General features: G+C 48.0%; 1 protein-coding gene across 1 annotated transcript in view; it reads right to left on the bottom strand.

Annotated features, from left to right (window-relative positions):
- Positions 1–1,343: 1,343 nt before the first annotated feature.
- The window catches only part of NCOR2 (nuclear receptor corepressor 2), a 207,759-nt gene continuing 195,809 nt past the window's right edge, over positions 1,344–13,293 (bottom strand). The window contains 3 exon segments of the mRNA XM_032229003.1: positions 1,344–2,275; positions 5,985–6,164; positions 9,933–10,163. Coding sequence (XP_032084894.1) covers positions 2,094–2,275; positions 5,985–6,164; positions 9,933–10,163 — 593 coding nt within the window. The 3' untranslated portion in view covers positions 1,344–2,093.

The following is a 13,293-nucleotide window of genomic DNA, read 5'->3' as shown; positions in this document are numbered from 1 at the left end:
GAGGATGAGTTAGAACAAAAAAAAAAATGGTTGGGAAAGCAAACTTCACCGTAGAAATAAATTTAAATCATGTTGGGCCGATACCAACAGTGTGATATTGTCCTTTTTCAGCTATGCCAACATGGCTCCGGTCTGCTCCAGAAAAAAAACCTCAACTACCTGGGATCCTTGGCCTCAAGAACTCAGTAAGGGAAACATCTGACAACCATCCATCGAAGGCAGAATTTCCCAATCTTAGCCACTTTTAAGTAATATGGACTTCCAACATGGCTGGCTGGGGAATGCTGGGAGCTGAAGTCCACACAGCTCAACGTTAACAAGGCTGAGATTCATTGTTCGCGGGTAGGACAGGGAAAGGAAAGGAAGGAAAGCAGATGACCAAGTGAGACCACTTTGAATTATAGGTATGGTGGTTTGTGAGAGCTAAAGGGGGGCGGGAGGGAGCCTCTCCCCACACCCCTGCCCCAATTCAAAAACTACCTATGTCAACTTTCCTGCAAGATTCTCTTATTCTTCTCAAACAATTCTTTCTATGATGGCCTCCCTTTGCTTTATCCCTACAGGTGGATTATAAGACTCTGGAAATGATATGTGTGGATGTGTATCTGGGTGTGTTTGTATGTGTTTGTCTGCATTAATATATATCTATATATATCTATATATCTATAGATATAGATATATATTCACATTTCTTTTTTTAATAAAAGAGCTATGTTAATACATTCTACTGAATTACAGGACCATTTGGGTGGATTGTGGTTACCTCTGGACATTTCCATACAATGGACAAACAGCTCAAAAAATCTCGCACACCACATAGAAATCCCTCTGTGTACAAGGGTAGCGACCAAAAAGAAAGAAGCAGCATATAACACTGTTTTAGAGTCTTTCCTCGCACCCCCCCCCCAAAAAAACCCGAGAATTAAAAAATAACCCTCTGAAATTATCTGGCATCGTCCCCCCCCCCCCAATGTAACAAAAATATACCCTGTCGATCAATATTTCTCAAGCTCAGCCGGATGAAGATGGGTGGACTTCAACTCCCAGAATTCCCCAGTCCAGGGGGATGCTGGGAGTTGAAGTCCCCCTGTCTTAAAGGGGCCACGGTGGAGAAACACTGCTATAGATGATACCCACAGCAGCAGGGGTGTCCAAACGTGGGAACTTTTAAGACTGTGGACTTCAACTCCCAGAATTCCAGGAGCTGAAGTCCACAAGTCTTAAAGTTCCCACGTTTGGACACCCTTGCCCTAACGTCTAGAGGAATTGTCCCTAATGGATATTCCAATTTCTTCTCCCCACTGTCCCAAATAACCTTCTCTCTTTTGGTTTTTCTCCTTGACGTCCATCTCTGCACCCCAAGTTCCAGCTACCTGCTTCTAACGTGTTCCAAGTTCACACTTAACAAGGGCACAGAGCAAGGAGAAAGACCCTCCTACCCTCCCTGCTTTGAATGACTAGAAATGAGATCTGTAATTCATTGGATCGCCTTGGGTCATCGTCTCTAGATGACCAACCACCCGCAGCTCCACCATGGCAGTCCCTCATTAAGCTAAGATGAGGAGCTACGGGGAAAGGGGGTTGGATGGTATGTGATTCAAGTATTAGGTCACCAGCCCATCCCAAGAAGGTACTTGGGGCTTCACTGGAAGGTGAACCTCAGCAAGAGTTTAACCAAGCCAACACTCTTCCTTCACCCTCTTTTCCTTTCTTTTCCTTTCTAAAGGAGAACGTTGACGCAGAAAATGTGACCCCACCCCTGAGTGTTGAGTAGACTTGGCCATCTCAAAGCGCCTACCTCTTGGCCATCAGCCTCATCCCAAATCTGATGGGGTGGTGGGCTCCATTTCCTGGTTGTTTTTAAGGCTTCAAATCTATTTAACTTTCTTTTGTTGTGGTGGGTTGTTGTTTTTAAATACCCTCTTTCCAGATGTCATAAAAAATTAAACAAAAGGACTCCCCACCCACCCCCAAAACAGCTCCGGCAGCTGATCTGAAGGAGACACACTCCCAGAATCCCCCAGCCCTGACCCGTTCCATAGCCACCACGTCCATCTGTCCATTGGTCTTCCCGTCACACGTCTTCTCTCTTCTCATTCACTGTCCGAGAGGGTCTCATACTGTGAAACCAGCAACGGTTTTGGCTCCTCTTCCCAGCCATGGTTCTGGGTGCTGGCGTTGCCCTGCAGAACGGTGGCCGTGGGGGGTGGCGGGCCGGTCACGACTCCTGTGGAAAGTCTCACCGTCAAGGGGTTGTATGGAAATGGCGTTGAACCTGCAGGATGACAGAAAGGAAGGCAGGAGAATGGCGTTGAGGAGCCTCGTCCAAGAATTTGGTAGGAAGTTAACCTTGGTGTGCAAGAGACACCCCCCATTTCTCCTTTCACACTTCCTCGCACTTGCAGAGTTCACACCAAGAGCGTTCCCCTTTTGAGAAGACCTTCTGAGGCGAAAGAACTGGCCCTCAGCACCACAGAATCCCATCTATGGGGGAGTTCATAACTCTTGGAAAGTCGTGGTGCGACCAGAACAATCTGGAACTAAATGCACTGAAAAGTGTAGAAATGGTGGTAGACTTTATGAGAAACCCCTTCCCCCATACTTCCACCTCTTACAATACTAGACATCACAGTATCAACAGTAGAAAAGTTCACGTTTCTAGTTCTATCCTATCTCAAGACTTAAAATGGACACCTAATATCAAAAACGTCATCAAAAAGCACAATGTTCTTTCTGCGTCAACTCAGAAAGTTCAAGCTGCCCAAAGCTGATTCTCTTCTACAGAGGAATTATTGAGTCTCTCATCTGCACCTCCACAACGGTCTGGTTGGCTCTGCAACCAACAAGACAGACAGAGACTTCAGAGGATAATCAGAACTGCAGAAAAAACAATGGCTACTAACTTGCCTTCTATTGAGGACCTGTATACTGCACGGTCAAAAAGAGGGCTGTGAAAATATCTACAGACCGCTCGCATCCTGGACATAAATTGTTTCAACTCCTACCCTCAAAACGACACTATAGGACACGGCAACCCAGAACAAGTAGACACAAGGACTGTTTTTTCCCGAACGCCATCACTCTGCTAAACAAATAATTCCCTCAAAACTGTCAAAACTCTTTACTAAGTCTGCATTACTATTACTATTAGTCTTCTCATCGTTCTTATCACCCATCTCCTCCCACTTCTGACTGCAGGTCTGTAGGTTTGTTGCTTGAATCCTTATCACTTATATTGATTGTTTCCTGATTGCTTATTTGTACCCTATGACTATCATTAAGTGTTGTTCCTTAGGATTTGTGACGAATGTATCTTGTCTTTTTATGTACACTGAGAGCATCTGCACCAAAGACAAATTTCTTATGTGTCCAATCATACTTGGCCAATAAATAATTCTGTGCTATTTATTCAATGAAGGAAGAAAAGAAGGAAGGAAGGAAGGAAGGAAGGAAGGAAGGAAGGAAGGAAGGAAGGAAGGAAGGAAGGAAGGAAGGGGAAGAAAACAAAAGGTGGAGGGAGGGCATATGCCCCAAAGACAAATTCCTTGTGTGTCCAATCATACTTGGCCAATAAAATAATTCTATTTATGGAGATTCTCAGTCATCCAGGTCATGGTTGTCCCAAAGGTGCTTTTTCAGGAGGCAACTGGACTTCCTTGTAGTTTTTTTTTTTTTTTTTGAAGACTTTTAGCTTCTCATCCTGGAAGCTCCTTCAGCTCCCCACCATCCAGTCAGAGCTGAAGAAGCTTCCAGGATGAGAAGCTAAAAGTCTTCGAAGAAAAAACAAGGAAGTCCAGTTGCCTTCTGAAAGAAGAGCCTTTGGGACAACTCTTGGGAAGGGAGAGAAGAAAAAGGCTCAGAGGGAGACATTCCAGATGAAGCTCTAGAGAAGTAACCAGGGCACCCAAACCACATGTCCTTGACTGGACAAACCACGTCAAGGTCCAAATTCTTAGAGACCTCTTGATGGTCCTCATTCCTTGTCTCACCTCTGATTCATCGACCTCTAGGAAGATGGCACCATGCATAAGTGGTGTAAGAAATGAAATTCCAATGCTGTCACCTGAAGATAAGGTCACAGAAACTGTTGCTGGTTTATTGGTTATAGCCCACCCTTCCTTGAGGAGCAAAAAGGAGTGTAGAAACCCCCTCCTCTTTTTCTAAGTAACAAACTGTTCTGACATAGGCTTCACAAAATAACGGAGCAGATCCTTGTCCCGACAAAACCCCTGTTTATGAAGCTAATGCAAATTGCTCTCATTCATATCCAGCAAAATCCCAGCAAACAGTCTTTCAAGGGTGAATTGACAACCACAGACTTATCAGGCTTGGAGAGCTGCCAGGCCGATATCTTCCAAATGCAACTGTACAAGAAAATACTTGACAAGGAGTCTCTAAGAGTCACAGACAAATCTTCCCACTAATTAAGCAAAATAATTGCCTTCTGAAAACTCCCCTCCCGTTTCACTCCTCTTTTATTTCCTCTGGGAGGGGCCATTCATCGTCCACCTTTGCCTTTACTCCCGAGTCGGCCCTGCTGCCTTAACTGTTCCCTTCTCCTGGCAGCTCTGTGCATGCGCACATCAGGAACAGGCTCCAGCTGTTCTTCTGCCCCAGAGTCTTCCCCAGACACCAGGGCTGACCCATGTTCCTCCTCACTATCTGAGTCTGCCACCAGTTCTGCCGACCGCTGGTGAGCCCAACACAACCCTGGGATCTAGGTTGGCCTGAGAGAGAGTGACGGGCCCAAAGTCACCTTAAAAAGTTCCACAATGAGGAAGAAGGGAAGTCCAGGTGTCATTGGGGCTAACTTACCATCTTCATACCCACACCAGCCTACCTTCTCAAAGTCATCTGCTGCCCTGCTTCCACGTGCCAATATTGAATGAGACTTACATCTCATGTCCTCCAAAGCTTTCCTACAACATTCCCATGTAAGATTTTGTTGGGCCAATGCAGAAGACCCATTGTCACTTGAGGACTTCTGTAGCTACGGAGACTGAACCCAAGTCTCCTCATTCCAGGTCCAGTCCTTCAACCACTCACCTTGATGGCAGTCTTTTATATTTGGGCCACCTTCTACTCTACTGGTTGCTATGACTGATAATGCATTTCCCAGCCAAGCTGCTGTGTGGTTGCCTGTTCAACACATTTACACTATATTGCCAAAAGTATTCGCTCAGCCATCCAAATAATCAGAATCGGGTGATCCGATCACTTCCATGGCCACAGGGGTATAAAATCAAGTACCTAGGCATGCAGACTGTTTTTACAAACATTTGTGAAGGAATGAGTGGCTCTCAGGAGCTCAGTGAATTCCAGTGTGGAACTGTGATAGGATGCCACCTGTGCAATAAATCCAATCGTGAAATTTCCTCGCTCCTAAATATTCGACAGTCAACTGTCAGTTGCATTATAAGAACGTGGAAGTGTTTGGGAACGACAGCAACTCAGCCACAAAGTGGTAGGCCACATAAACTAGTCCAACGTCAATGTGTGACCTCACAAATGCGCTTCTGGAAGAATGGTCAAAAATCCCCATAAACACACTCCTGAACCTTGTGGACAGCCTTCCCAGAAGAGTTGAAGCTGTTATAGCTGCAAAGGGTGGACCGACACCATATTGAACCCTATGGATTAGGAATGGAATGTCACTTACAGTAAATTCATATGCGAGTAAAGGCAGGTGAGCGAATACTTTTGGCAATATTGTGTATCTCCAACTCCACCTATTGTAGAAGTGCAGACAGAGATGGGTGATGGAGTTAAGTGAGTCATCAGCCTAGAGTTGTCACATTGCCACAAACATTGTCTAAACCAACCCTTCCAGAATTTAATTGATCCTTATCTTACGCCAATTTAGTGTTGAACTTCATTTGGCCAGATTCTTTTGTGTGGGCTTGAACATGCCACAATCTAACCCGATTCTCTGCGCCTGACACTCCTGGGAATTGCAAACCTGGTGTCGAAGGACGCACTAGTACCTGTGGATGATGGCCTGTCCTCCCAAACCCGGTTGGTTAGAGGTGTCCTCCTGTTACAGTCCCCGTCGGAGTGAACGGACGAAACAGATGGCGGCCTCTCGGTGGTGGAGGACAGGCCGGGTGCTGGAGATCTGGCCTTCCGACTGTTCGCTCTGGCGGCAGCCTTTGGTTTCCCCCCTCCTGTAAGGGGGAAAAAAAAGAAAACATTTTCGAACTCCCAGGAGAAAGTCATACTACGTCAGGAGTGTCAAACTCAAGGCCCGTGGGTCAGTTCCGGCCCACGGTGTGCTTAGAACTGGCCCGCGGGACGGCCATGGACACTGCGTCCTGGGGGGGGGGGGGCTCTGCCAGTGAAAATGGAGCTCAGGTGGGCCTGCGTGGCTGAGGTTTGCAGGAGGCTGCTGCAGCCTAAAACGGAGCTCGGGAGCCTGTTTCCACTGGCAGAGCGCTTGGGCCACCATAGGAGCCCCCGACACAAGTGACATCGAGCTGGCCACGCCCCCTGCCCCACCTGAGGTCAAACACAACCCTGATGCAGTCCTCAATGAAATTGAGTTTGACACCCCTGTACTACGTCAAACCAGTGAAAAGGTTTGGTGCCCTCCCAACGCATCTTCCCAGGGACTTAGTCACAACAGAACAAAGAGGCTTAGCAGGTAGCAGAAAAAGGGAGGGGGGAGAGAGAGAGAGAGAGAGAGAGAAAGAGAGAGAGAAGGCTGAGAAACAAAGAAAGACCTCCCCCCTTTTCACCCCAATGACAGGTAGTCCTTGACTTACGACCACAAGAGAGGCCAACATTTCTGTTGTCAAGAGAGATTTTTGCTAAGTGGGTTTTGTCCCATTTTATGACCTTTCTATGCGGTTGTTGTTAAGTGAAATGCTGCCGTTGATAAAAGTTAGTGGACTTTTGCTTGTCAGAAGGTCACAAAAGCGGATCACAGCAACGGTCAAAATATGAACCAGTTGCCAAGCGTCTGAATTTTGATCTCGTGAGATGCAGCAGAGGTCATAACTGTGAAAAAAACGGTCATTCACCGAAGACTCTCTGTATTAGCCAAGGTGGCGCAGTGGTTAAATGCAGCACTGCAGGCTACTGCTAGATCAGCAGGTCAGCGGTTCAAATCTCACCGGCTCAGGGTTGACTCAGCCTTCCATCCTTCCGAGGTGGGTAAAATGAGGACCCAGATTGTTGGGGGCAATATGCTGACTCTCTGTAAACCGCTTAGAGAGGCCTGAAAGGCCTATGAAGCGGTATATAAGTCTATTGCTAAAAAAAAAAAAATTAACTCCAAAGTTTGCCAAGGATCGCAGGAGGGGGCTGTAGAGTATTAGACCCTAGCAAAATTTGGGGCTAACGGCTGTCCCTTCCTGAAATTAGAATAGAATAGAGCTCCAAGGTACCTTGGAGGTCTTCTAGTCCAACCCCTTGTTTAGGCAGGAAACCCGACACCACTTCAGACAAGTGGTTGTCCAATATCTTGAAATGAAAGCTCCTGCTCCTGCTCCAAAGATTAACTGTTCTCAAAATAAGATCTGAAGGCCAAGCTCTTATGAAAATAGGGGAGGGGGGGTGTTTTCTCCCCCAAAACTTTGCAGGTAGGGGCAGAATTATCTGGAAGAATATTTGGAGAAGATTATGTCTCTTTGGTGTAGACCTGGGAGGAAGAGTGAGGACACGGCCTTCTCTCTCTGCTCTGTTTCTGATGGGTCGGGCGCCCAGATGCACCCTAGATCTATGGCGACATTGGCAACACCAGCCCAGGATCTGAATCCGTTACATCTATTGGGACCATTTCTGCCCTAACTAATGACTGTCACATGCGACTCCATGGGAGTCTGTAAGGAAAGGGAGGTGAATGGCCCAGAGAGATTCCTCTTCTGGTCTTCAAGGATGTGCCACAGAAGGGCCCCAATGGCCATCGCTCCAAAGCCTAGCCTGGAAGTTAAGAAGGCCACCGTCATGTTCTCTATCAATAAAAGAGAATATTTGTAGCTCAGGCTGGGAATGAGGGGCCCTTGGTGCTCTCTAAGCTGAGTTCTTTTCTTGGAGACGTTTCAACACCCAACTAGGTAACATCATCAGTGCTAGAAGGGAATGGCATTTGTGGAGTGGTGGAGGAGGAGGCCTTAGGGCCTTTGGTGCTCTCTGAACTTGGTTCTTTTGTTGAGGACGTTTCAATACCAACAGCGGTGGGTTTCACTATTTTTACCATGGTTTGCTGGGCGTGTGCACTGTCCGCGCATACACCCGGCCTTTCACGCATGTGCTTTGCTGCGCGTGTGCCTTCCAGCATCAAAAATATGGCTAAATAGGATGACATAGTGCCGGGCAGATCTCCACTACAAGTTTGCCCAAACCGGCTGAATACCACCTTTGAATTACCAAAACGGGGTAACATCATCAGTGCCGAGCACTGACCAGCTCGTGCTAGCACTGATGATGTACCTAGTTTGGGTAATGAAACGTCCGCAAGAAAACAAGCACTCAGAGAGCACCCAGATCCTCCCAAAATGTTCTATTCAACCTCAGCAGCTTCCCTCGATTTGTATCACCCGTGCTTTCATTTTGCACGATGGATCGTCCTCGACTTACAACCGTAAAGTCGCCCTTTCTTTGCAAGTCGTGCGATCGGACTAGATTTTACGGCTGTTTTTTCTGCACTTGTGAAGTGAAAGAGAAGGACATGTAGTCCTTGAGTTACGATCACAACTGACACCCCCCTCCCCAATTTCCCATTGCTATGCGAGACAGCTGTAAATTTTGCCCCATTTGATGACCTTCTTGCCACGGTTCTTAAGTGGACCACTGCAGTTTGTTCAATTCAAACAATGCGGTTGTTAAACGAGTCAGGCTTCCTCATGGGTTTTACTTGTCAGTAGGTTGCAAAAGGGGATCACGTGACTCCGGGGATCAGTGCAACTGTCATAAGTACACGCAAGTTGCCAAGGGTACAAATTCTGATCATGTGACCACGGGGATTCCGCAACGGTCGTTCAGTGTGAGAAACGGTCAAAGTCTCTATTTTCAGTGCCGATGTAACTTTAAACGGTCACTAAATGAACGGTTGTGAGTCAAGGACTATATGTACCCTTTATCCTCCGTCTCCAAGGGGTTGGCATTCCTGTCCCTGTATCCGGACTGCTGGGGGTGTGAACAAGGGGTGGAGCTGCTGGGGGATTTGCAGGGGTTCGGGAGAATCTCTAGCTAGATTCTGTGCAGTTCGGACAACCCCCAAATCCCACTGGTGGCTGCCCCACCCAACCCACCCTGCTCCTCCAGGAGTCCCCACGTGGCCCTGTTTTAGATGCAGGTAAGTGTTGGGCGCACGCGGAGGCTCAGGGAGGACAAAAAAGGGCCCTACCGGAAGTTCAGGAAGGCAGGAAAGAGGCCCGTCTCTGGACTGCAGAGCCTGGGGAGGCCGTTTTTGCCCTCCCGAAGGTCGAAAAGCCTCCGGAGTTCAGGGAAGGCAAAACGCCCTGCCGTGGTGCAGGAGGCCACCATGGCCACACCCACCCAGCAATCTGGCAGAGAACCCCTTGCTAAACTTTTGAAGCCTACCCTTGGTGTGAACCCCAGCGTACTTCCCTGACACCCCAACCTTTCTAACAACATGTTCGTGAGGACAATGTGGACACAGAGCGGTCAATGTGGGGAAAAATGAGGATGAAAAAAAAAGAGACAGCCCAAATGGTCAGTGGTTACGGAAAGCCAGCGACAGGGTTACGTTGGCTAAGCGCTCATACACACACACACACACACACACACACCAAAGAAACCCAGGGAGGAATTAATCGGCAGCATGACACGACACGAACACACAACACCACACAACGAGAAGACTGGAAGGAAGGAAGGAAGGAAGGAAGGAAGGAAGGAAGGAAGGAAGGAAGGAAGGAAGGAAGGGAGACAGAGAGAGGATTAATGACGTCAAACGCAACTGAGCCGACCTGGCGTGGAAGAATGAATCTCGTCAATCTGTCCTTCAGCAGAGGTTACAGGCAGAACAGCGGGCAAGCTTGGGCTGGCATTCAGAGGGTTAAAAGCATTGGTACTGAGAGGAGCGGGCTCGTCCCACCGATGGTCATATTTACCCATGAGAGCCTTTCTGATAATGGCCTCCAGCCCCATGTTGGAACTGGGATTTTCTTGGACCGCCTGGCTCCTACAACTGATTAACCCTGGGGGGGTACGGAAGGGAGGAGGAGAGGGAGGGGGTTTCGGGGTGGGGAAGGAGAAAAGGGGCACACCGAGGAAGAAAATCGGAGAGCGGGAGGGAAGAGAACAAAGGAAGGGAGAAGGGAAGGGAGAAGAAACAAAACTGTCAGCACATCCTTTGCGAAACGACACAACACTGTTGTGTTAGTTCTCCTCTTCCCCCACCAAATCCTGCGACGCAGACCACACTTGGCCTGGTCCTAAGTTCTGGAGATGTCCTCCCCCCCCTCCCCCCGGGAAGGAGGCAGGAGGCATGGGCTTTGCTAGTTTCTGGAGTGCTGCGTTTGGGCGCACCCATCGACCACATGGTTTCTTTCTCAAGGCTAAAGGCAAGGAGGTGGGGAGGAAGCTGGCTTGCACTCAAACCTTGGCATGGCTTCATCTTGGCTTTTGTGAGGGGGCGCTGAACTTAAATGGGTTCAGATGTTACCAGTGTTTGTGGTCTTCCTATCTCGTGGTGCCTGTTCTGACTGAGGCTTCCCAAGAGCAGGAAGCAACTCCTAGTCCAGACAAAAACCCCTTTTATTAATTGACTGTGAATTCTGCTCATTTTACAGTCACAGGATTTACAGTCACAGACCTTATCTGGCTTGGAGAGCTGCCAGGCAGATATCTGCAAAACCTGTCAAGGAGTCTTGGAGAGTCACAAACCAATAAGTGAAATAATTGTCTCTCCAGCAAACTCCACTCCCCTTTCGCTCCTCTTTATTTCCTCTGGGAGGGGCCATTCATCGTCCCCCTGTGGCCTTACTCCAAGTCGACCGTTCTTAACTGTTCCCTTCGTCTGGCAACTCTGTGCATGTGCACACTGGGAACAGGCTCCAGTTGTTCTTCTGCCTCACTGATGTCTGACTCAGAAGGCAGTTGATAACTGGCATAGGGCTCTGGTTCCCACTCTGCCTCTAACACAGAGCCTCATCAGAGCCTTCCTCAGACTCCCGGACTGGCCCATCTTCCTCCCCAACCTCCTCACTGTTTGAATCTGCTGCCAGCTCCGCTGGTGGGCCACAACAGTGCCTCTCTGATGAGGAGGGGCTCCTGATTGCAGCGGATGTTGATCGGAGGGCAAACAAATGGAGGGGAAGGTTCACCCAGATCTACCCTACCCACAGGACATCCTCATCGTCATCAGAAGTGACTTCTTCTGAGGTCTTTCTGATGTCCTTGTTCTGGACAGAACGAGTGGCATTTCAACGAAGCACACCATCATTTGAAAGTCTTGTGGGCAATCATTGCTTCACCATCTTCTATGGAACAAGGGACAATTGCAATCTTTGGGAAGGAAACGCAACATTTTTTGCAGTAGCCTGATGCTGTGGCTCAGGACACCTTGGATCTGGCCTTGAATATGGTAAAAAAATAATGGCTGCCAGAGGTCACGAGAGGGCTACAAAGGGTTTGGTGGGACTCCTCCATGTTCCTTGAGATACGTGGACAATACCATTGGTAAAGCCCTTCACCTTCTGGTGGATACCTTGGTTGGTAGAGTGCCCCCACTGCAAATATGATTTCAGTGTAATATGAAGACAGAAAGGAAGCACAAAAAAATAGTAATATTTTGAGGGTTCCTTTTGTGAAAGCAAGATGTCTCCAAAGGTTTTTTTTTAATCACTTCCCAAACCGATGTTCTTAAACTCTAACCAGGGGAGGTATTCACTTACCTTCCCTAAAAAGATAAAGATAAAAGTTCCCCTCACACATATGTGCTAATCATTCCTGACTCTATGGGGCAGTGCTCATCTCTGTTTCAAAGTCGAAGAGCCAGCACTGTCCGAAGATGTCTTCATGGTCATGTGGCCAGCATGACTCAACGCCGAAGGCGCACGGAACACTGTTCCCTTCCCACCAAAGGTGGTTCCTATTTTTCTACTTGCATTTTACGTGCTTTCAAACTGCTAGGTTGGCAAAAGCTGGGACAAGTAATGGGAGCTCACGCCGTTATGTGGTGCTAGGGATTTGAACCGCTGAATTGCCGATCTTTCTGATCGACAAGCTCAGCATCTTACCCCCTGAGTCATCACACCCCTTGCGGCGCGCGTCATCCACGCATGCGCTCAGCTTTCCGTGCATGCGCTTTGTCTAAAAAAAGTGCCTAAATGGGATAACATAAAGCCAGGATGGCTGGGCGGGACCACCTGTGATTTCCACAACTGGTTTGTGCGAACCAATCTGAACTGGCAGAATACCACCTCTGACTCTAACTCACCTATACTTGACCACAGATTGCCTTGAGGTCAATAAAAGAATGGCTATCACCTCCCTTAACTGGGAGCATTCAAAACAGAGGGACTGGTCTTATCCCAACTTCAATGCCACCTGGGACAAAGTGCCCTCATAAAATCAGTTCCTGGGCACGCATGGAAGGGGGTTCCATCCACCAGCAATGCCCATTTTTCCCAATTCCTTCTCAGTTTCCCTGCAGCCTTCCCCCCCCCCCCCAATCAATTTTGGAGTCGAGGCCAAGAGGACATCAGTTGAGCGGGAGGTACTGTCTGTCTCGGGATCTACGGTGTCTGTCGTTGATGGTGGTTGTGTGTCGCAATTGTGAGTCATCAGAAGCCATGCAGTTAAGTGCGGCAATGCATAAAGACCAGAGAAGGCACTAAGGGGCAGCTGTTTGCCCAAGGTTCCCAGGGAAAGAGGGGATGCTAAAATGTAATTAAATGAGTCTAAGAGATAGAGGTTGAGGAACAAGGAAGGGGTGATTTTTATATTTTTTGAAAAAAATGAACAATCCAACCATCATTGGCCTTCCTCCTGCAAAACCATTTGTGGACATCTGCCTCCCTTTCTAAATGTTATAAAGGATTTTCAATCTTCTGTTGTAGGAGAGCTGAACTAGCTTTAAAGATAAAGGTTCTCCTCACACAGATGTGCTAGACGTTCCTGACTCTAGGGGGCTGTGCTCATCTCCATTTCAAAGCCGAAGAGCCAGCGCTATCGAAGACATCTCTATGGTCATGTGGCCAGCATGACTCAATGCCAAAGGCGCATGGAACACTGTTACCTTCCCACCAAAGGTGGTTCCTATTTTTCTACTTGCATTTTTATGTTCTTTCGAACTGCTAGGTTGGCAGAAGCTGGGACAAGTCA

Source organism: Thamnophis elegans, chromosome 13, assembly GCF_009769535.1.
Source record: "Thamnophis elegans isolate rThaEle1 chromosome 13, rThaEle1.pri, whole genome shotgun sequence".
Classification (NCBI taxonomy): Eukaryota; Metazoa; Chordata; class Lepidosauria; order Squamata; family Colubridae; genus Thamnophis; species Thamnophis elegans.
This window is presented reverse-complemented; position numbering and strand designations above follow the sequence as displayed.